Here is a 24,201-nt window from a genome sequence, read left to right on the forward strand (position 1 = left end):
TAAAAATCATTTTTAACACAGAGCAAGATTTTTTAAAAACTTTTCTTAAAAAATTCCTTATTTAAAATTTTAATGTTATCCCTGTTCATCACATTGCTACTTGTGAGCTCTTTTAGTTGTAAAAGAACTGTACTTTAAAATATCAGCAAGAGAAAAATACTTAAAATCATGTTTTATCAGGGACTCTACCTTAAATAGAAGATACATGTTAAATGTTTAAAACACTTCATTTCGTGTCAAGCTCTTTAAAAGCACTGGATTTGATGAATTATAGAAGATCGCCAAATTTTTTATCCCAAATTAGTAATTCTAAAGTAAGCATAACGTCATCTTTAGGGGTATATTGTTATTTGCTAGGGACGGCCTCATCGTTGGCCAGGCAGCCCTGGCCTCGTACTGAAGTTCACACAGATCGCCAGTGGGAGCTGTCCTCAGCGATGCACCGGGTGGCAGAGAGATTCATGATAAAACCAGTTTGCAATGTGCTCAATGTGGCTGACGTTTATACTTCTCAGACCTTGCTATTTTAGGGAAGGTGTCAGTATAACTGTGATATTCTTTTTCCTGGACATAAAAATCTTTAATAATCAGACACTCTTAGAAACAGAGTGAATTACATATGGGAATAAATAAGCAGTTGCATTGAGTTAACAGCTACCTGGAGTTGTGAAGATACTTATATTTCAAATAGAATAGAAGACTTTATAGGAATACTCGTAGGCCTTTTTACTTAAGGTCCTTACATGCTTTTAGAAGTAAACAGCTTAACATAGTTTAAGTGGAAAATATCATAGCAATGATAGATTATGTTTAATATACATGGAGAAATTCCTATGAAATCAAGACAGGTTTTGAAAAAAAGATTGATATTTACCACTTATTGTTTATTTAAATGCTCTGCATCCACGAAAGATAATTTAACAATTGCACTGTTCATCTATCTTTAAATATAGTATGTTTACATATAGAGCAGAGGAAATAATATTAACAGTGCTAATATTATGTGAAAGCCAACTTAGTACATCTTTTTCTGTTATTAGACATTTTTTGCCCTTACCTGGATTTTGCTTTGTACTATACGGATGTGGTAAAAATCTGTTTTGTTATATTGTTTAAGATAATATTTAGGAAATGTTCATTTTTAAGCAACTAAGATTAAATAGTATTATAACTGAAAATCCCTGTTTGCCTTCTCTGTTCAATGGGCAAATTTTAACTGGACAAATGTACGTCAGATTATTTTCAACCATTATTTGCATTTCATTGCTGAAACTTTTCAGGGAAAGCTGCATTGTCAACTTAGTGGCATTCGCATAAGGTATTTGGTCTTAAATACCCCATCACCAGGACTCTTAAGAGTTTTGATGGACACAGCAAAAGCGAACAACAGGGAATACAAGCGAGTCTTTGACCCAGGTGCAGAGTCTCTCTGAGGTATTGTATTACCTTCCCCAAAAATAATTTGAAATGTCCAGAGCAATAATTGAGACTTGGTAAAATATATACAAATAGAATTCTGCCTAATGCTTTCTGGGGTACCACATTTACTGAAAATTGCATGTGGGAAATAACTGTCTCGGAGAAATACAGTGTTGAGGGTGGGATTTTTAAAGTAGATACTGCTTTGGGGGCAATTAATACAGGAAGAAATTGTGTCTGTTTCTCAGAAATGGAGGATCAAGTTTAAGTGTGGAGGCCTTTTCACTTACTAAGTTGTTTTACTTAGCTAACAAGAAGGTTAACTGTAAGGTTAACAATAAGGTGATACAGGCAAATGACTTCACCCTTTGTGTCCTGCCAAGTAATTAACAAACATATTTTGCACGCCCGTTAGATGAGGTATTGTAGTAGGTCAGGAGACAGGGACCCAACGGAGAATTACATAGTTTATATTCTTCTTTGACATGGAATTGGCTTATAATTGGGGAGCAAGATGAGAAATTGGCATGTAACTGGCATGTCGCTGGGGAGACAGACAAGGGAAAACGTTAGCAGTGCACCTGAGTATAGCTGAGTGCCACAGGAGGACATTCACAGAAGGAAGCCTTTGTGGAACCGAGTGGTCGGGGCATGCTGTGTGGTGGAGGTGACACCTGACATAGGCCCGAAGATTACACAGTCTTCAGGATATGGGGAGAAACGGTGTGAACAGGTGGAAGTCGTGAGCGTAGGTGCCATACTTATCTGTGCCTCTTCTCTACGTGACACGTTGCTGGCTTACGTTCTTTTGGGAGACACCGTCTTGTAACTGTGCTAAGCAATTAGGGAACAGGCCTCTGTGGCAGGAGCCACTGTCCTCTGATAGAGGTAGAGATAAGGAAACTGAGACTCAGAGAAGTGAACCTACCTGTCCACGTTCACACAGCTGGTGAGCAGCCAAACTCAGTAGCAGCCAGGTCATTCCTCACTTAAAAGCCAGCATTCTCTGTTTCCCCTTTAGGAATCTGCCAGGAGTGAATGTGGTATAGTTACGAGGCAGTAATTTTAAAAGCTCACCTGGACAACAGCTGACATAAGTCAAGAAGGTATAAATTTAATTTAATAGGCCGGCGAATAAATTTTTTTCTTTTGCGTTAACGTTGGATTATGAATGGCATGTTGTTTGACAAGTGCTTATCATTTTTTTATTTATAAAAAACAAAACAAAACAAACAAGGCCTCCTGTCTTCAGCAGATAGGATAAAGGCTTGCATTAGTGTGATGTTGCATTGCATCCGGGACCCTTTTCAGGGGAAGCTTTGCACAGGTCCAGGAGATAATGCACTTCCAAACCCGTAATGGAACGCCAGAAAACCGTCACCGCGACGTGACGGGGGGACGCCGGGGTGCATGGTAAATTCGTTTGTCATCCTCTCGCGGTCGTTTATGCTTTTCTGGTGCATCGCTCTCACACACCGGTCTGTGCTCTCTGCCACGGTGAGGCATAGCTTGTGATTTGAAAAGATAACCTATTCATTGAAGACTTGTTTGGAGACGTGTCATTTTGCTAACAAATCCCCCTCTTCGTAGAGTTATGTCGAGCACATACCAGGTCAAATTGTATATTGTTTAGAGGACAATGCAAGAATCTTATGCCATTGCTTTTGGCCTCGAAGGAGAGCACTCTTACTGAGCGAATGTTTATTGAGTGCAGTTCTCCACGGGCCACCTACCATGCTGTGTCCTTCAGAGGGTGAAGAGCTGAGTGGGATGTGCCCTGTGCTCAGCAGTGTCCGGTGCAGTGATCGAAATATTCACAAGTAATGTACGGGGGAAACAAAGTGGGCACGGAGGAGCCAAGAATAGGCTGCTTGTGGGCAGAGTGTGGGATTTTCCCAAAACCATCCAGTAGACACATGAACTCTTTCTATACTTTGCATATTAGAGAAAAGACAACATCAACTCACAGTTTATTAAAGTTCAGTATTTAAGACATTTATTTTCCTGTTCGAGCATTTGGTAGATAAACATGATCCAAACATAGTGTCGCCCTGGATGAGGCAGAAGAGACTGATTGATTTCTGCTGTTGGTACTTTTGGAGAAAGGCGGGACATACGAATCATCGAAAGCTTCTTCACGCTCAGTCCCTGATCAGGAGATTAAAACACGCGGTCCTGACAATCAAGTTTCAGAGCCTGCGACTTTTTTGTTAACAGAAAAGAAAAATCCGTAAGCGGGAGGTGCGCTGTATTTAACTTGAATGACAGAGGGTTTCAGATGTGCACACGATGCTCTTTTTCCCTCCGGCTTTTCTTTGTGTGTAGGAAATAAAGCTGTACTTTGTAGGCTGGCTTCCAAACTTCCGAATGGTGACAGTGCAGCCGTGCGTGTTCTCAGAGACCCCATTCAGCCGTGAAGGGTCCGTTCCTGGTTTCCAGGATCCGATCTGTGTTCTAGGTTAGAAAACTCAGAATTTTTATTTTGTCACTTACTGTAATTCATTCTTGCCCGTCAACCTTTATTTAAAGTCCACTGCATAAAAAAACTGCACGATCATACTCCGACTGAAATTTATAAGAGAAGTTAAGGTTATAGTTCTGCTTTTCTGAAGTGTAGGGCCTGAGGAAAAACGTGTATTCATGGTGAAATAATGAGAACAAAACAGAACCACTGAAGATTAGGCCATGAGCAATCATAATAATTATAAAAATAGTTACGTGCTTGCCAGGAACTTATTTTATACATGTGACTGTGTGCAGTTCTTACACAGCACTGTGAGATCTGTGTGTTGCTGGCTCTCTAGTTCACAGGATAGGGAGGCTCCTCAAAGTTAAGGTCAGTTAATGTGCTCAAGGGTCATGTGGCAAGGTGCCCCGGGTGCCGAGGTCTCAACCCAGCAGTTTTGCTATTTGTATGTTTCCATCAGTATGGTACCAATTAAGTACATAAATACTCATAGTAATATAGATTTGGGGCCTAATCCAGGTTAGTTTTAGGAAGACTAAGCGAAGGAGATAAAGTGTGAAAGGCAGGTTTTGAAGCATTGTGGTCATAAAAAAGCAGAAGATGGAAGAGGCTTTGAGGTTTCGCTGGCTTGGGAAGGAGGGCCGTATCAAATGGCCTAATCTGCCTCTGTGGTTTGCACACCTAATACCCTGTGCCCCGGCACTCGCCAAGATCAGCAAAATCTACTTTTAGACTCAAAATCATTACCACCTGTGAAGTTTCTGATGTCCCTTGTGAATGACATTGCACTCTGCCAGTTGCTCAACTGGTTGGCTTTAAGTTGTACATCGTAAGAAATGTCTTGAATCCAAAAAGTGTTGCAAGTGGTCTTATGATCTATTCAGCTACATTATTGGAGGCATTGGGGTAATTCCATTCATTTCTCTCAACAATGAAAAATAGAAATCGGTTGCGAACATTCAAATAATCAAATGTGTCATTGAGAATTGACATTCGCTTGGAGATTTCTGATTGTGTTTTCTCACTTTCTCCCCAAAGTAATTAGAGCACGTCTGTGTGTATGTGTGCATATACGTGTCTTATATATGTTGTACATGTATATCCCAAAGTAGTACATAATTTATAGCTAAAAACAACAGAATAAATGAACGAAACTGAGGGATAATCATTCACCAATTAATGTGATTTCATAAATTTGCCTTCAAATTGTACACTTAATATCATTTTGTAGTTCTCTGGACTGATCACAGGTAGGACTTGTGAAATTGCAGTATACCATAGATACTAAGTAGAAACAAAAGATACTGTGATATCCAAGTATAAATTTAAATATATTATTACTCTGTAATAGTTATCAAGGCTTCAGATCACTTGATAGATAGTATTATTAAGAACTTTAATCTATGTCTTAATGAGCTAATTTCCATTACTGTTTTCTTCTCTTGATGTTAAACTTTAACCTGTTCACACAGCAACAGTTTTGTTTGTTAATGACCTGACATTAATGGATTTTAAAAAATAGTTTCCTGTCATGTACCAGGAATTCTCCTGTGTATTTTTTTCCTCCTGCATAATTTTTAAGAGAAATATTCCATGCCGATGTACTAATTTTCAGGGAAGAAAATTAAGCACCTATATTTCAGTTCACTAGTTCTCTGATAAATGAAGTATAATTAAGCATGCAGATTCTGCAACATCTGCTTAAATATTAATTTGGGTTCTTTTATATTCTAGGCACTGTATTAGGCATTGCATATATAATAGTTAACACAAACAGATGCAATTATAAGAGTGCAATTATAAAATGTAGACATCTCTCAAATCTGAAATTGGCCATTGCAGAAATAATGACATTATTATGGTCCTTGTTGCCACAACATTTAAATAATATTTTCAGTAATTAAAAAAAAATTATGTCTAGATGTCAGCAAATATTTATTCTAAAGCTTCTATCAACATTAGGCTGACTGTGTATAAGCAAAGTATTTTCATGTAAAAGTGCCATTTTATGCTGAGAATGACTGCTTTAGGATTTAGTGGAAGAAACAGTATCACAGAGTCATGCAGAAAGAGAAAACTCGGTTTTGAGTGGCAGCACGCCATCCGGAGTTTAAAAGGTCAGGCTAGTACAGGAGGCCCCAGTTTTGCTAGTCAGTGTCCAGCAGAAAGCTGTGACAGCCGGGCTGATACAGCTGGAAATATCCGCAGCCTTGGAAGCCTTGAGCCTTTCGGAAGGTCATTTTGGCATAACGGTGCGATTCCCAGGGAAGGTCGAGCTGGACAGCCGGGCAGGAAGATGGGTTGTGATCCCAGCAGCTGCACGCCGTGGGGCAGTTGTTAACCGCTGGAACAGGGTCCCCTAATTCTGTATGGCCGTCTTTCATGGACATTTATAGAGGAGCAAGCTTGACTTCGGTGGGCGAATTCTAACTTCTCTTTTCTGAATCTTGGTGTCGCATTTATAATCTTACCTGGTACCAGGACAAATGTGGTTTAATTTTATTTATGTATGATGGGTGCTCCGTCCCAAAAGGACCCGAGTCGGCTTACAACAGCAAAGTGCACATAAAATAGGACTGTAAAAAAGAGACGTAACAAATCAATTAGAAGGAAAAGAGATGAAGCCGGTACTTGAGATGAAACTGAGCACTAAATTTATCTCTCAGCTTTCTGGCAACCAAAGCAAAAGCTTTAGGAAGTAAGAAAATCCCCAGTTTATTTAATAAGATTTCTTCATATGCCATATACAGTCTTATTCTTAACCCTGAGGGTATTTAGTAAATATTCCGACTCTGCCCTTGGGTGAAATCTTGGAATGGATGAATTCCAATTAATTAGGAAGTGAAGGCAGAATCCTTGCTGACTTGGGTCCCACCCCCATCCCGCTTTGTCCCCTCCATCCCATGGCACGTGGGTGCTCTAAACAGACCGATTCTGCAGTGTTCACGTCTGTGCTTTTCCATGTCCTGTCTTTGCTCTGTGTTCCTTCAGCCTGGGTTGCCATTCCTTTTTGTCTGTAACCAGACGAGACTCATCCTTCCACGCCTGCCTCAGATGTATTTTCACTCATGAAACTACCCCGGACATCTCTCTCTAAATTCCCAAGTTTTATTGTTCTCTCTGCTGTGTACTTCTCCCCGTTTTTAATGTACAGTTATTTGCGGGTTGGTTTTACATCCCCAAATAAGCAGTAAATTCTTCCAATCTGGATCCGTGTTTCCCCCCTGTGTCTGTCTAGGCTACAAAAGAGGGTCATCAGTGAACTTAATATAATCAATACATACTTTACTCACATATTGTTTATTTTTAATGAATATGCTTTTTCACTTAATAAGGTTATTTCCCGTATTGGATGCACGTGTTTGGATTTAAGGAGAGCATTTCTTTTTCTAGGATAGTAGGGAAGAAAGAAAGAATGATAGCAAAAAAGCATGAGGCACAGTTAGAATAACGTCTGCAATTTTATTTTTCAAAGGAGATCTTTTGGGGTAGTGGAGCTGGGATTGCAATATTTTTATAATTGTGTTGACTTTGGGCTTTCATATTAGAAAGGAACTTAATATTTACGATTTCTCTGTGTCATAAGGTAACTAGTATAAAAGAGAACAGGTTTGGTACATGTAAAAGAAAATATCATTTATGCCATTTCAAGCCCTCAGTGCTTTCTCCCTGGTATAATTTTCTGTGGTTTTAACTGCTGTCAAAAAATCTGACTCTACGTGGCTTAGAAGTGTTTCAGACAGCGATTCCATCTGCTTTTCAAATACCGTTTTAGTGGCTGATATAGGTCAGCCTTACTCTATGCATATTTGCTTAACATATACTCAGTTTTATACTTTCAGAGCAGAATTCCATTTTGCTTATGTAGGTTTCTACCATTTGAGCCGCTCTCACGAAAGCTCTGAAGAAAATGTAGGCTCCTCTTGCTCAGAAGGCAGACAAACAAAAATAAAATCATGCTCAAGGACCTCTTCTTCAACAGCTAATCTTTAAATCACTTAGTAAGTAGCACCCTGTGTTGTATTAATTATTAGATTAAAACTGATTAATATAGTCTTAACTAAGAAGAAACTGATAGTGCAGTGTATAATTTCACATCTCTAAGTGTACATTATCAGCGTCCAGGGCATACTCCAGAGATGTACAAGAACAGCAGCATCCATCTCTCAGCTCTATGAAGGGATCATCTTTTCTCCGTAAGAATCTATTCGCAGGGCTTTCACCTTCCCTTACACCTCGGTGCCGGCCACAGTGATGCAGGCCTGGGCCTGTCACCATATCCCACTCCACCCCCAATCTCTCTGTTTGATGGCTTCTGTTATATTTATAGTCATTGTCGTTTCCATAAAATGTGGCATGAAATTGTCAGCATGTGCTATGAATTAAATTTCAGATTTGATTCAGAAGACCTCATTTGGGGTCCTGATTCTTCCATTAAATTACCTTAGGGGACTTTGGTGAGTCGGTCACTTAACCATGCAAGTCCGACTTTATTTGTTCCCAAGTGGTGAAGTTGTGAGTAGCAGATGGCAAAATTCAGATGAAGGAAATTGTATACTAAAGTATAAAAGATTATTTGCTAGTATTGAACAATAACAATGTATAAGTTCTGGGGGAGGGGATACATTTTTCTACTTGGCTCCTCCAGTAGAAACTTTTTATTAAAGAGCCAGAGGAATACCTTGCCAATTTTAATGTATAAATTGAAAACAAATGTAGCACAAGCCAATTTCTCAAATGTTAATTTCTTTAAGGGTTATTACTTAATGAAGGAGCATAGTTTGTAGTTTTACCTAAAATAAAGTAGTTCTTACTGTGAGAAGATTAAAGCATTATTTAGGTCTTTTTTCCCTATTAAGTTTAACTCAGAGGTTTCACTTGAATTTAAATAAAGAGCTAGGTTTTAGTTATATACGAAGAACATGATTTCACTGATTTCTATGTTAAATTTTTTTCTTTATCTTTTCAATAGTACACATCCATGCAAACATAATTCATACCTACACACCTATACAGACATCGATCCTTACTTCACATTATATCTATTTAAATTGTTAATAGCAATTGATTTTATCCTTTTGTAGTGATTGTATAGCTGCTTGTTTTTTCATCTTTTTGCAAAATAATTTTACTACTATAAATTATTATAAATATGAAATAAGGAGACTAAATATCACTCTCTCTAACCTATTTATCTTATGTATATGTGCATTTGACATTTAAACAATAATAGGAATGTAATAGAAAATTTTTTAAAATTTGATTTTAAAGGGGGGGAGAGAGAGAGAGAGAAGCATTGATGTGAGAGAGGAACATTGCTTGGCTGCCTCCTGCACGCACCCTGGCTGTGGATCAAACCCACAAGTTGGGGATGTGGTCTTAATGGCAATCAAACTGGTGACCTTTTGGTGTGCGGATGATGCTTAACCAACTGAGCCACACCAGCCAAGGCAATAGAAAGTTTGAAGAATGCTTTGTGATCGCTCTCCAGATTTATCCAGTGTATCACTTCAGATATACTGGGGGGATTCTTTTTACAAACCAAGTGGATTTTGCCTGCTGACTTGGAGTGGACTGTTGCTGAGCAGGACTAAAAAAAAGTGATTTGAGACATGACGAGTATTATATGATGAGTAGTATCCTAGAGTGATGTGGAGGGCCATACATGGCGCCTGATTTAAAATAATATTTTAAAAAATGAATATAGCAGAACTTTGGATAACATTTTGCAGGTATGTCAGTTTTCTGTCTAGTTGGTAGAATGTAATCCAAAGGCATGTTACCAAATCTCAAGCAAGCCATCTTTTCAGGATAGAAATTAGGTTTTTAGGAAATTATTGGGTAGAAATACAATAAATAATTGCTGATGGGAGTAGTATGTTAGCTTTAGTTGATTGCTAACATTTAATGGAATTAAGAATAACCTAGAGAGTTTGGTTAAAATGTAAATTTCTTCCTGGCCTTTATCCTTAGTAGGTCTAGGCTAGGTCCCAGGAGTACGTATCTTTAACAGCCCCTTCTGGCTGACTGATTCAGACAGTCTAAGAGTCTTTCTGGAGCATTAATATCCCGGCACAAAAAGTTTTGCTCTTGATAAACTGTTGGCAGTTATTTGAGGTTTTTAGCCAGCTACCAATGCATTATGATTTACCTTGGGAAGCTGGTCATTGCTCTTTAAATGCATGTGACGCTGTTGGAAACACATAGAACTTTAATCACTGTCTCATTAGGAGGGTGCAGTTGGCTCTTTGGATTTCCTCATGTGTTACAGCTGTCCCAGAATGCACAGACCCTTACGGACAATTAACATAATTAAGAAAGGGGTGTTCTTTTTCTATTTAGCAAAGGAGCTAGACCTTAAGCTGCCACGTTAATTTTTTCATTGTGGTTTCAGTACATATTCTCTTTGGGAAAGTACAAAATCCTAAGAATAAAATCTTTGATCTCATCTCCTGAGAAGCATGATTTTATTTATACTCTGACAACATGCTAAAATCACATTGACAAAAAGATAATAAAAGCAGTGAAAATGCCCACATTTTGCCAACCAGGCATCTTAAGCCTTTTGAAAAAATCCAGTTTCAGGTACTTCTTTATTCTATGAACTGTTTTAATAATTGAAAAAGAACTGTCTGAAGAGGGCAAAGTGAAGGATGAATATTTTATTTTCTAACAGGGCATACGTCCATTGGCAAAAATCATACAAGAGTATATACCTGTCTTGGTCATTTTAATTGGAAGTTCATGTCACTTGAGGAGAATACTGCACTCCAGAGTCAGAAATGACTGCAAGAGGAGCCCTAGCCCCGGGGGAAAGGACCGCATGGGAAAATGTGTTTGGGCCTCCATGAGTTCACCGGTTTTATTGTGCCTTAGCTAGTTTGATAACATCTTGCATTATTTATAGCAGTTGTCAGAAACCATTTCCTTTAGTCAATTAGTGTCTAAAAAAGGAGGGAGTGGAGCAGGATATTTTCTGACATAAGTAGAAATAACGTGTAAAAAAAGCATTCCCGTAACCATAAGATATTGGGCTCTCAGAGGTTTTCCAAATAGAACATGCCCCTCAGACTGTTAACTACACATTTTGTTTTTATTAATAAGAATAGTAAGTTACATATTGTTTGTTTTGATACTCTGTCACCCGAAACATTTATTCAGACTTTCCACTCCTGTTCTTTGGCAGATAATTACAAAATATAAATATTGGAATTGTTTTAGCAATGAATGATTTATTTTGAAATAATTGGAGTTGAAAAACTGATTTTACAAATGTTTTCATTGATTAGCTGCCATGTCAGGGCTAACAACTCTAAATGTTTTGCAAAATGACAAGGCTTCAGTTCTGTTTGTAGGAGAAAAGACATATATCTTTTGCCCATTCCCGCAATAGAAATTTACAGTCTAGATTTACAGTCTTTTTAAGGTCTAACATAAATTTAACAAATTCATTGTTGGTAGAAGTACACTTTGGTAAACATTTTTTTGGGGACAAAGTTTATTCTAGTTCAAAGTTCATATATGCATATATTACATGTTTTGGGTGTTTATATTATTAAACCCACTCAAATGTAAGCATAGTTTGGTACATAAAATTGCAGCATTGCTTGAAATAATGAAAATTTGTATTAATTTAGGTGACCACTAGTAAAGAACTGGACGTATAGTAGAGTAATACATAGTTGTTAAAAAGTACTTACGTTGAACTATCTATTGGAAAAGAAGGATCATTAACATTTATTGTAGAAAGCAAGCCTCAAATATGCTTAGAATGTTTCCATCATTTGTGTAAAATGATAAACTGTTTATGTATATATGTATGTATATGAATAGAGAAAGAACTAAACACATACTAATAATAGTCAGTATCCTTGGGATGAGGGGGTTCTGCTTTGGCAGTAGGGGGAGAGGAAATTCAATTGGACTTCCAGTAAAACCCTTCTGTATAGTTTAAATTTATTGTAGTGAAACACACTCATTTAGTGTTGTCAAAACTAAAAAAAGAAGAAAGGAGAAAAGGAAGGGAGGGAGGGAGGGAGGGAGGGAGGAGGGAAGGCAGGCAGGCAGGCATTAATGTATGTGATTCATATAAATTATTTGCTAGAGACGTCTGTTCATCATTTGACCTTATATTTTCCCATCTCTTCCATTATTATTTAGTAGCATCTCTATATAGAAAATAGCCTTATAATTTATACCTATGCCCAATACATCAAAAAAAGCAGAGCCATAGTTAAGAGTAAAAACTGTTAATTCTTTGACTTTGAAATAATTAAGATTATTGTGGTCACTGGAGATGAGAAAGTCTAGGTGTAGAAGGAGAAAAAAAGATTCAAAGTCTAAATAGACAATGTTTGGTTGAAGTTTTAATTTACTCTTGAGCCTTTACATTTCTGATATGAGATCCTTTATTTTCACACCCTTAATCACACCACAGGATAGGTTTTATTTTATTTTATTTTACATCTCTTGGCATTTTCTTGTATGTTTGCAAAGTTACTGTGAATGAATGACCCAGAGACTCCAGTTTTGCATTGTTGTTAGATGCATATGTAATGAGATTTCAGTTAAGTGTTAGGTGTTCAAGGAAACAGAGCTGTGACACCGCGTGTGGGAAACGATTTATGTTTAGATATACATTTAGTTATCATGGAGACAGATTATCTTTCTATCCAGTTCATCTTATGTTTTCAGACTTGTAGAACCTCTCGGTGTGTTTTTCGTTTTTATAAACTAAGCCTTATAAGAAATATTGAGGTAGACACAAACGAAATATATAATATACCTCCTTGTTACCACCCTTTTAAAGACCTGTGGAGCTGCCTTTTGGAATTTTATGCTTCTGCAAAATACAATCTGAAGCTCAGGGTTATTACATAGCAATTGCAATAATATTAGCATAATTTGTTGTTTTTCAACATCTCATCTAGTTAAACATGTGAGTTCTGTAGAACGTTCCGGAAAGAATACATAAGCTGCACTGTAGTGAAAATAGCAGTTGTCAACACATGTCTTTGTAACATATCTTCCTCCTTTAAACCAGGAAAAAACAACTGGGTCTTGACTCACTATTAGTCAGGGAAAACAATTCTTATTTGTGTGTGAAGATATGCAAATTTGTGACTTTTGATTTTTAATATATTTTTATTGATTTTCAGAGAGAGGAATGGAGAGGGAGAGAGGGATGGAAACATCAATGATGAGAGAGTCATTGCTCGGCTGCCCCCTGCACGCCTTCTGTTGGGGATGGAGCCCGAAGCCCTAGGCATGTGCCCTGACTGGGAATCAAACCCGATCTCCTGAATCATAGGTTGATGCTCAACCGCTGAGCCATGCTCGCTGGGCACGACTTTTTTTAAAAGCTCAAGTTAAACTGAGATTCTGATATTTTATTGTTATGGGAATCAATTCCGTTCACATTGGTGTATTACTAAGAGTATCTGAGATTCATTAAAAAGGTAATATCTAAGATAAAATATATCAATCAATGGAAATATCAATAGAATTGTTACGTTAAACTATGTAACACCTTTATGGCTTGAATATTTGTAAAATTTGCAATAAGAGCTACATATGTGAAACTATAGGGACTTTTACTGATTAATGGAAAGGAGGAAATGTTTATGCATTGTGTTGTGTTATGGGAAGTCCACTGATTCATTTAATTAGGATGCATTCAAGTAACACTATACTATATTCACAACTGGTTTCATTTATTATATTCTGAAGAATAATTATTTTAGGTCTCTTTATTTAACTATAAACAGATTTTTATATACTTTTCTCATAATGATTAATAATTAAGCAACATATTTTGGGCACTCTTTAGTAGAACTAAGCCAGTAAAAATTCCTAGATTGAAGTTGCTATGTTAGGTTTTTAATCAGACATCTGGAAATTCAGGATTTATCTATTAAGATCAAGCTTTTGAGCTCAGATATAGTTGATGGTATTGAGGGCTATTGCCACATTAAAGCTTTAGAAATTCTGGGAAGTATGGCAATTATGATTATCTGGTCCTAATAGAGATATGCTTTATAGTTTGGCCTGAATTCTAAAATTTCTTCACATGTTGACTTTATTGTTTATCTCAACTGAGCATGCTCAAATGGGAAACAGGCATAAGTTAATCATGGAGACCTTGATGACCATTGGTTGTGAGAATGATTTCTGCCTTGGAAGGAAAGTTGGACCAGTGGGGCAGAGAGGTACACATGCAGCAAACTTCAGTGATGTGCAAGGCCCATGGGAGGATTGCCTCAGTTCTCTCATTAATCAACTTCACACTTATTTTTGAGTTGTGCAATAATGCTATTAGGGAAGCACAGATGAATTTGCTGCCATTTCTCAAGCACTGAAGATCATATTTAAACATGTTTCAGGCAGCGATACCACCAGTTGCAGTAAGAAGATAGGTGGTGGTGGTCAGAAGATATAAAGATTGGATATTAAAACAAAGATCTTGGCCCCTAGTTACTATGCCAAGTAAAATATAACTCGGTTAAGTGAACTTCAGAGTCAAGGTCAGTAATTACGGAATTGCATTGGGAATGACATTATCACAATGTATTGCCTTCCATTTATTGTTCACAGTTTGTCCTGCTCATTTCACATTGGTTGATTCCGTTGGGTCAGTGCACCAATCTTCCTGAAAATTGCCAGGATGGTGACATTGGGTTTTTCCACGCTTTAGCTCTTGAGCACATACCAGCATTATTAATTTTGTTGAATTCTGTATTCTGATTATGAAATGATATGGACAGATCAGAAATGACTACCTAACACTAACAAGAAAGCTTATTTGTGTAATAAATATAACACTCAAAATAGGATTACTGTTTTTTGTAGATGAATGATAAAGTAGCCTGTGTAGCGTTATTTCAATATACTTTTTCTTTTTTAGACTAAAAGAAATGTTAAAAAGCTTCCTGTTTGAATATCACCAGAAAAAAATGCAAATTTTCTCTTCTTTTGCCAGAATTGAAGACTGATTCTGTCAGAAATTCACAGATAATTGTTTAAATGCTCCAGAATTTGCAAAGCTGCGTGTAACTGTTTGCAGTTACTCTGTGGATAAAAACATTTCAGCAACGTCACAGTTAAGGAGGAATATACATATGGCTCCACGTTAACTTCGTTGCCTCGTGCTCTTTCCAGTGCATGGGGTTTGGGGCTGGTTTTGTTCAGTGAGAAAGGCGACACTGGCAGTGTCTGAAACTGCGAGTCTGTAGCCCAGGTGTTGTAACTCGTAGAAAATACTTGTGAGCCAGCGTTCAAATACGCAGAGAAAAGATTCAGTCCTGCCGCAAATACCGACTGCCGGCTTCCTGCGGACCGGGCGCCGAGCGGGCCTGGCTGCTGCTTGGAGAACTGGCCTGCCCGCTGCCGGGGAGCTTACATTTCTCTGCAAAGGTCGATGAAAAGCTGAGTGTGAGATAGTGCGTGATATTGTGCCGAATACTAACAAGTGTGTGAAGAAAAGCAAAGCCAGGGAAGGGGCTAGCACGTCAGGCCGGTGTTGAGAGGAACAGAAGGTTGGGTATTTTTTCAAAATTAAATTTCCTGGGGTTGCGTTGGCTAATAACATAATTTTCAGGTGTCCTCCTCTGCTAACGACCATACTGTGTCTGTGCCTGTGGGTTCGTTTTGTTCATTCGTTGCCTCTTGCTTTATGTCTCACATGAGTGAAGTATTATTGTTGTCCCTTTTCCATCTGACTTATTTCACTTAGCTTGATACTCTCAAGATTCATCCACATTGTCACAAAAGGCAATATATCATTTTTATGGCTAAGTAGTATTCCTTTGTGTGCGTATGTATATATATTAAGAATAGCTCTATTCTTAATTTTTTGGGGGATCCTCCCTAATGCTTTCCAAAGCGGCTGCACCAATTTCTATTCCCACCAGCAGTGGACAGGGGTTCCCTTTGCTCCACAGCCTTTCCAACACTAGTGTTACTTGTCTTATTGATAATCTATCCTAACAGGTGCGAGGAGATGTCTCATTGTGGTTTTGATTTGCATTTCCCTTAAGGCTAGTGAAGTTGAGCGTCTTTCCATGTATCTGTTGGCTATCTCTATGTCTTCTTGGGAGAAGTAGACATTTCTCTGTTCAGGTCCTCTGGTTGAATACTTTTGATAGTGGGCTGGAAAAGCTTCTAGGAAGATAACTTCGCAGTGGAGACTGGATGAAGGCCTGTTTAGATGCAAAGCTAGTGACCTAGAGTATACAAAGTCCAGCGAGCCCTTGTGATAAGTTTATCTTCTAATGATCTTAAAGCCTTTTAAATTTAAAAATTTTGCCTGATAGAGGAATCCATTCAACATGAGCTTTTTAATCATTGTCTGAGTTAGAGGACTCACGTTTTATTTTGTCTTAAATATAAATACTTAAGGGACAGTAATTGTTTTCTAATGTGAGTGCAGTTTAGTTAGTTGCTTTTGGAATGATCTTTGTGGATAGTGCATCACTCCTAACGCTCCTTCATGATTCCTCCGTTAGGAGACCACTTGATGATCAGGGAATCAGACCTATCAGAATTTCAAAGGGATGCTTCGACAGACCTTAGGTTGCTTATTTGAGTTGGTGAACACAGCCTTTCTTCTCTTGGCAGCAGCTTGCCACCCCTAATACCTTGCAGCGTGTCGACCAGCAGGCCACACTGACGGTCGCTGTGCCGATCCAGACACTGTGTGGTTCAAAGTTATCTTAATTTCTCAGCAGTATTTCCAAAACCAGTCATTTGCTTATCTCCTTCATGATTTTTGCCAATATTTTACTTAGTCTTATTCTTTAAATTTTTTTAAACTTTAGCCTGTTCCTGAGCTCTCATACCTGTGTAATCACAGGCTTGATGGGCTCGCTTTATTATTCTCGTGCATCTGTTAAAATCTTGTTTTTGTGTCCCTTAAAATGGCTATGGTGCTACCAGGAGTGTGTTACCCGTCACAGAAACACTGACCTCAGCTTTTTGTTACATGGAGTCCAATACTGCTGAAGACTGCGTTAACCCATTCAGATCACAGTTTTCCCCAGATAATAAATAACAGCTTTGTTACTTTACTTAGTAATGTAGTGAGTAGAGAAATGGCTATACAGCCTCCAGAAATACTTGGTTGTATACTGAAATCTTTGTTAATATTTGGGACAAACCGTGGACAAAAGATTTTTCCATGAGCTAACTTAGTAGTGAAGTACTGGTTTTCCAAATAAGTTTACTGATTTGTTATCTATCTATTCACTTACTAAATTTATTTAACAATGCATTAAATAAATTACTGAAGTTAATTATGGACTTGTTGACACCAGTGAAGGGGGTGAGAAGTTACGGTTTTGGACAGGGGCTCCTGCTTGTCCCCTCCAAATACACGCCGTCAAGTCGGACATCTCTTCCAGTTAGATTAAAATTGTCTTCGTAAAAAAGAAAATGGCCTCGTAATTAGTCAGTTAACTTCCTCAATGTGTAACCTATTTCAGAAATCGAAAGCTATAAAAAAAGTCCCTAAAATTCCCAGCTAGCCACTCTGAGATGTAATAGGACCAACCTGCCTATAGTTTGGTTCAGAAGAACTGAAATGATTCCTAAACATATGTAAGAAATTTAACCTTGCTCAGAGACGCCATCCAGTTCTCCAAAATAGAGTTTCGTCTCACACCTTGTCAGCGTCTGTTTACCCTCTACTGAAGTATGTATGTAACCTTTCGGTAGATATTTATGTGAAGATACCCACTGTCAGTTTAATGCTAATATGCATCAGTTACTATAAGAGTAATTGGCAATTTCCCTCGCTTTTTTTACTTGATCCTTGAACTTCTTCTTGAATTCCTTTCCTCTTTTATATTTTCTTTTTTCCCTTTTTATTCCCCCCCCCTTGTATCTTAAAGTAAAAAATAAAAGTGATTTCTGATATCACTCAAGGAGAAATTGGTTTTTGGTTCTTGTGGCAGAATGTATATGCTTGTGGCGGAACAAGTCACATGTGAGGAACTGTAGCTGAGTGTGTGGGATTTGATCAGTAAGTAAGAGAGGGCTTGTTGTTAGGCGGGCTTTAAAAAGTTTGATTCTCACTGCAAAACTGTTACAGTCTCTAATCTGTGTTTTTTGTTTGTTTGTTTGTCTTTTTGCTGTTGTTCAGGGTCAGAAATTTATCTCAGACACAATTTACCTATTAGTAAATAGTTTTTACCGTAACAATATTTCCTTTAATGATGATTTACAAAACAACACATATTTCTAGGGCTGATGTGTTTGCAAGAATTTTCAGAGTCTGGACATTCCCCGCACATGTTTCAATATTGTTCTATGGAACTAAAGCCCATTACTAGTTGAAGTAATGTTTTGGGAATTTGGTGTTAATCTAAATCCTGTAAAATGATTTACCAAAATACTCAGTGATGAAGATTTTCAGTCTGCCCTGAAATTCTTTTATTTAAGCAAAGAGAAAGATAACCTAATATCCGCAGTTCAGTCACATCAATTTATAAAGTGTAATCTAAATGTGTTCGTGCCCTCCCCTTGCCCTGTGTCAGGGGCTGGAACACATTTCACCAGGTACAGCTAGGTAACAAGCATAAATGTTGGCATCCATTCTGATTCTCGGTGTCTATGCCTGGCCGATTATCAATATTTTGATATCATCCTTGCCTATATATTTTACAACTAAATAGTATTTTCAACTTATAAAATTATGCCTATAATTCTTTCAATAATACTTTTTGAAGTAGATAGACTTTCTCTGCTACAGAAATTAAAAATAGCCAGAACATCCATTTGCTAGCATTTGAGTAAAGTATAATTGGTCCTTGAGTGGACTAAGCCTGTAACACGACCGAAAGGAAAAATAACCAACTCTAGAAATGGATTTTGTAGCTGTATTTAGACACAACCGCCAAGCAGGGAAGGCATTTCTAATGGTACCATTCTCCCTTCTCACACTGCGTGGACCCCGTAGATCATGCGGAATATTTTCTTGAGTTTGGGGATATATCCTTATATAACCATATACATGTTTATTACTATCAGTTTGAATAAAACTTATGAAATATTTTTTAAAAATTTTATTATGTTCTAGGTAGTGACTGGGTAAAAACATGGTGCTGGACCCTGTTTCAGGGGTTTTACAACCTGGGGGGCAAAAGAACTAAGAGATACAAAGCACTGAGCATATCCTGAGAGGGAATAATGTTTCCCGTAGTTGGCCCAGCCTCATGGAGAAAGTGATGTTTGAATAGCAGTTTGAACAAGGAGAAGGGGTTTGCCAGATAGAAGGGGTGAGGAAGTGTGCGTCAGATCAAACCAAGGGTTAGCGTGTAGCAAGCCTCAGGAGCTCACAGCAGCATGGCACGTGCCAAGGGCCCCCCAGCTCTTTACAGCCCCTCTCCAAAGGGAGGGTGCTAGACTACAGCACTGGGAGGAACCAAACGGTAGAGCGGGTCAGTTCCAGGCAAGGGGAAAGGTTCAAGACGGGACGTTACCAGACGGCTGGCTGCCAGAGGCTGGGGGGAAAGCGCAGGGATTGAGAAGGACAAGTCAGCAGTTACACAACAGTCCCGGGGCTGTGAAGCACAGCCTGGGGATACAGTCAATAATATTGTAATAACTGTACAGTGCCACGCGGGTGCTGGAAATACTGGGGGGACCACTTCGTAAAATATTTGATTGTCTAACCACTGTTCTGTCCGCCTGCAACTAACACCAAATAGTATTGAATGTAAACGGTAATTGAAAAATAAAATGAAAAAAAAGAAAGGAAGAGGGAGCTGTGAATGGTGTTAGAGGTCAAGGAGAAGCTTTGGATTTGGCTTTTGCGGGGGCGTGGACGGCCGTTGCTGAGCTGGCAGAGCAGTGGTGTGGGGTCACACTGGCACGGACTCCAGAGTGGACGGGGGAGGAAGCGGCAGAAGCACAGCACGTGTGGATGGATGACACGCGAGACATTGGTCAGTACCGACGGATTGGGAGCCCCGGGGGAGGAGGGCTCATGGCCAGCAGGGCCCCTTGCTCCGCCAGGCCCCCGCCTCCTTTTTGGAGTCACTCGGTGCCTTGGAGGGCTGAGAAGGAATGGAGGGAAGGTTGGCCTGTGGAGGGCGTGGCGAGGGAAAGAGGTCTTGAGAAGGAAGGGAGTGAGCTGAGGTGGAAGCTCGGCTGTGGGCAGGCGGAGGGAAAAGCCCTGGGAGACGAGACAGTTCAGAGGTGGGTGGCAGGGAGCTGAGAGGGAGCTCATGCCCAGGGACCACTGTTTTGGCTGGGACATATTTGTGACATACGAGAGCATCCCCTGTGGATAGCGGGAGGGACCCGAGAGGGATGAAGCTCTAGGAGGGCTGCTGCGTGGGATGCGAGAGGGGGCTGGCCAGGGCCAGGGCGGGTCCGAGGCAGCGGGAGGCCCTGCGTGACTCACGCGGGGCTGTTGTAACTTACAGAGAGGCAGGGACCGGGGTGCCCGGGTGTGTTCCCGCATGTGGTCATATTCATGTGTTGTGCTCATGTGTGTGTTCATACGTGTGTTTGTGCATTTTTTTGCCCTGGAGACAGTTCCGGACCAGATAGAGTAATCGATCATTTGATTTGCCCACATTTATGGAGATCCACCTATTTTATTTTTCTTCAGCATGCTAGGGTTGCTGAGAGAAGTAAGGTTATTTCTACCCTCTGGAACATGTAGTCTAGTGGATCAGACTATAAGGACATCGAACACTGTGGCGCAGTGTCGTAACTCAGAGGAGGCAGTGTGAGTGGAGAGGGAGGAAGTGGCATCCTGGAGACTTCTTGGAGGCAGTGACCTCTTAGCTGGCTTCTGCAGGAAGTGAATGGTTGCAGGTGAGGTATTTCAAGACTCTGGAGGGAAGAACAAAAGAGATTGTTGACTCAGGTGTGGTACATTGCTCAAGGCATGAAGTGACTGAGAAATTCTGAATTGGGGCAAATATTTCGGAAGGTGGATGAATCTTAGAGTTTATGACTGACTTGACTTTGTTTTCTAAGAGCTAGGAATTAGGACCAGAACATTTTTTGAAAACAAAAATATTTCTTGAGCATTGGTTGGTATGAATTGGTTCTGTTTCATTTTTCTCAATATTATCCAAGCCAAGTGTCTGGTAGGTTTCAAAAAATTAATGTTAAGAATGTCACTATTAATCCTAAAATAAATTTTTAAAAAGTGTGGTAGATATTCATGTCTATATGTATATAACATATTTTAACATATTTATATTCTGTATTCTGATTCAGTTATATATTCTGTATTATAGTCTGTATTCTGATGTTATAACTTGGACATCAGAATACAGACTATGCCAGTTGACCATTTTTGACCCTTGAATAAGTGTATCAGACACTACTTAAAATACTGTGTCATTGCCTCTCTGGAGTGTGAAACTCAGAGTTATTAAAGCCTTGTTTACTTCGTTGGTAACATTCATAAAGCAAAAATACATACTTTTGTTTCTGTGACTACTAAGCGTTTTCCGAAAGTATTTCCTTCTGATTGAAAGAGAAAGTAAGCTGTTGAAAGCAAAAATGCCTCGCTATAAGGAGCAGTCCTGTAGTGCCGAGGTAATAGCTCTATTAGGCAGTAGGGGATCCCCCCACCCCCCCCAGCCTCTGGCTTCACCCGTACCCCTGAAGTGCATCACGCTGCCCAAATCAAATTGCTCACTTAATATTTAATGTTTCTGCAACGGAATCACTTTCTCCCTGGAGGTCGACTTCAGATTTGCCAGACACGCTGACAACACTGCGCTCCTTATTTTCCCCACATGACCTCAGCTTCTGCTTAAAACATGGACGAATAAAGGATGCTTTTGTTCATATCTCGCCTGCCTGTGATATATTGACAAAGTGTCTGCCGGCTGAATGGAATAGTTTTACAGTGTGAGCGCCGCTTGCAGCGGAGGGGCCGGGCTTGGGCTTCAGAAGGAAGTGAATTGGATAGGTCAGGAGAATGTACCATTTGGAAACACCCCTTTCCTTTTTTATTCACGTGTCAGGACAGCAGGGGCAGGCTGCGGGTGCCGGCCCTGCGCAGAGCCCCAGGGAAAAGCGGCTTGGAAGTCAGCTGCAGTCTTTTAAACCTTGCTTTTTTCCCTTCCCCCGGTCACGATCGTCAAGTGCTCCGACTTGTCGTAGAGGCTGTTTTGAAACTAACATGGTTTAGTCCACTAACTGCATGTTGGGTAAATTCAAAACCCACATGCTCGTCCCTTGCAGTGGAATAAGTCACATCTGATGGACATTTTCTGTGCTTATAGCATAGTAATGAACGCCTGACAGGCGCGACCTTTCATAAGACAGCCCCCACTATTGGCTTTCTGCCCAGAATATTGCTGCAACACTCTCTGTGATTGGTTATCTCCCCTATCATGCATTGCTCCACAAGGGGAAACGGCCCCTTTTTTTAATAAATCTACGATGGCTGGCTGCAATATGCCTCACCGTAAGTATTGCGTGTGTGCGAGTGTGCGTGCGGGTGTGCGCGGCCGGGAGAGAGGAGAGAGCAGGCCGCCGCGAGCACGACCTAGTCCCGTAGCACATGGCGAGGTTGTGGTGCTGTAGGACGTGGGTGAAGTGCTACTTAGTAAATCTTAACCTGTCTCTTTTTTCTACAGGTTGGTACTAAGAAGTGCCTTTCCTGACGTCTCTGCTGCTTGGAACCGCTTCTAGAGCAGTCTCTGCTTTTGCCTTGCTTGCTGCCAGCTAGACTGACGACAGCACCTCCACCCTCCACCTCTAGCCCAGACACCCCCATTTCTACCTAGAATCAAGAGAAAAGCTCTGAGTATCTGGCATTGCCCTAGGCTGCTTTAGTTTTAAAAGAAAAGTTTGCTGAAAAAGTAAGATATCTTCTGCCAGGAAATCAAGGAGGAGAAAAAAAAAAAAAATCATTTTCTCGATTTTGCTCTAAACTGCTGCATCTGTCTATGCCAAACTAATCAATACCGATTGCACCACCAAACTCCATTGCAAATTCAGCTGCGAGGAGATTCCCTTTCAGACAACTTTGCTGAGAGCAGCTTGGAGAGAGCCGGTGTCCAGGGGTCTGCCACGTTTTCATGCTTGCATTTTGGGCTCAAAATTGGCACTGGGAAGGGGTTACTGAGAGCACAAGGCTGATCCGAGGCCCTACTTTTAAACGTTCATCTACTTAAGAGATCCTAGTATTTCTCTAAAAACCAAAACTTCTTTGAATTAACAGTTTCATGCTGTGAATTTCTAGTGGGAGATCTTTTCCTTGATATTGACAACACAATTTTCCATGTACTTTTAAAGCAGGGAGTGGGGGAAAAGTATTTTGGAGGGGACGTTTCGTCATCATTTTACAGTTTTATCAGTTCAGCATTTTTTTATTTTTTTTTTTGGTAGTTGCCTTTTTTTTTTTTTTTTTTTGAGGGGGGGTTGGGTTTGTTGGTTTCACTGAAAATTTTAACTACCTGTAAAATCTAAACATGGCTGTTAGTGTCGCACCAATTCGGGACACAAAGTGGCTAACACTGGAAGTGTGTAGAGAGTTCCAAAGGGGGACTTGCTCACGGCCAGACACGGAATGTAAATTTGCACACCCTTCGAAAAGCTGCCAAGTTGAAAATGGACGCGTAATCGCCTGCTTTGATTCATTGAAAGTGAGTAAATATTATATTCTTTTAAGGATACGCAATGATTGAACAGAGGGGATATGGACCTAGAGTTCACTGAGTTTGGAATTAATGGATTGCTGTGTTCATAGTTTAGTTCTATGGTGTGTTCTTATGGACGATGCTGGGGTTGGGGGACTTTATTGAGAACCAATAGAACCAAGCCTGGCCAAACTTGTTTGTTATGATTAACGTTATCAGTCCTTTAATGCTATGATTTTTCTTTTTCTAGAGCAGAAAGTGTCAGCTTTTTAGCTGACAGTGTCTGTAATAACAAAGTCAGTGTCTGTCTGTAGGAATAGTAAATGTAGATATGTGTGTGTTAGCATATGCATAGATTATATACAAGGCCATGGCAGGAGCTGAATGAAGATGACTTGATTTTGCTTGTTTCTCAAGGTGCTTGTAATGTTGTAAAAGAATAGCAGATATTAAGTCAGCTATACGTGGATAGATGTTTTGTATTAATATTTTGACATTATGGATTTCCTTTTGATTGTATGAGCATGTTATTTTAAGGCCAGAAGCAATGCATTTTGTGGAAAATATAATTAGAAGTAAGGTTCTGAACTGCTGCTACAGTCCCCTATCTGAGCCATAAACTTTGTTGAATGTGAGTTTTATAAATAAGTAGAAACTCTTAAGTATTATTATTAATGGGATTTTTTTGAACTTCTAAAATTT

The 24,201-nt window shown here is 39.5% G+C and overlaps 1 protein-coding gene across 2 annotated transcripts in view; it reads left to right on the plus strand.

The window, feature by feature from the left end:
• The window catches only part of MBNL1 (muscleblind like splicing regulator 1), a 159,990-nt gene that overhangs the window by 6,453 nt on the left and 129,336 nt on the right, over nt 1–24,201 (plus strand). Inside the window, exons 1-2 of one of the 2 annotated variants that reach the window (XM_081138525.1) lie at nt 21,875–22,322; nt 22,495–23,505. The exons of the other annotated variant lie outside the window; for it this stretch is intronic. Of the exons in view, the coding sequence (XP_080994651.1) occupies nt 23,332–23,505 (174 nt within the window). The 5' untranslated portion in view covers nt 21,875–22,322; nt 22,495–23,331. Of the gene's footprint in view, nt 1–21,874; nt 22,323–22,494; nt 23,506–24,201 lie in introns of those variants that run through there. 2 annotated transcript variants of the gene reach the window in all.

This window comes from Miniopterus schreibersii (genome assembly GCF_964146895.1).
Source record: "Miniopterus schreibersii genome assembly, chromosome: 5".
Classification (NCBI taxonomy): Eukaryota; Metazoa; Chordata; class Mammalia; order Chiroptera; family Miniopteridae; genus Miniopterus; species Miniopterus schreibersii.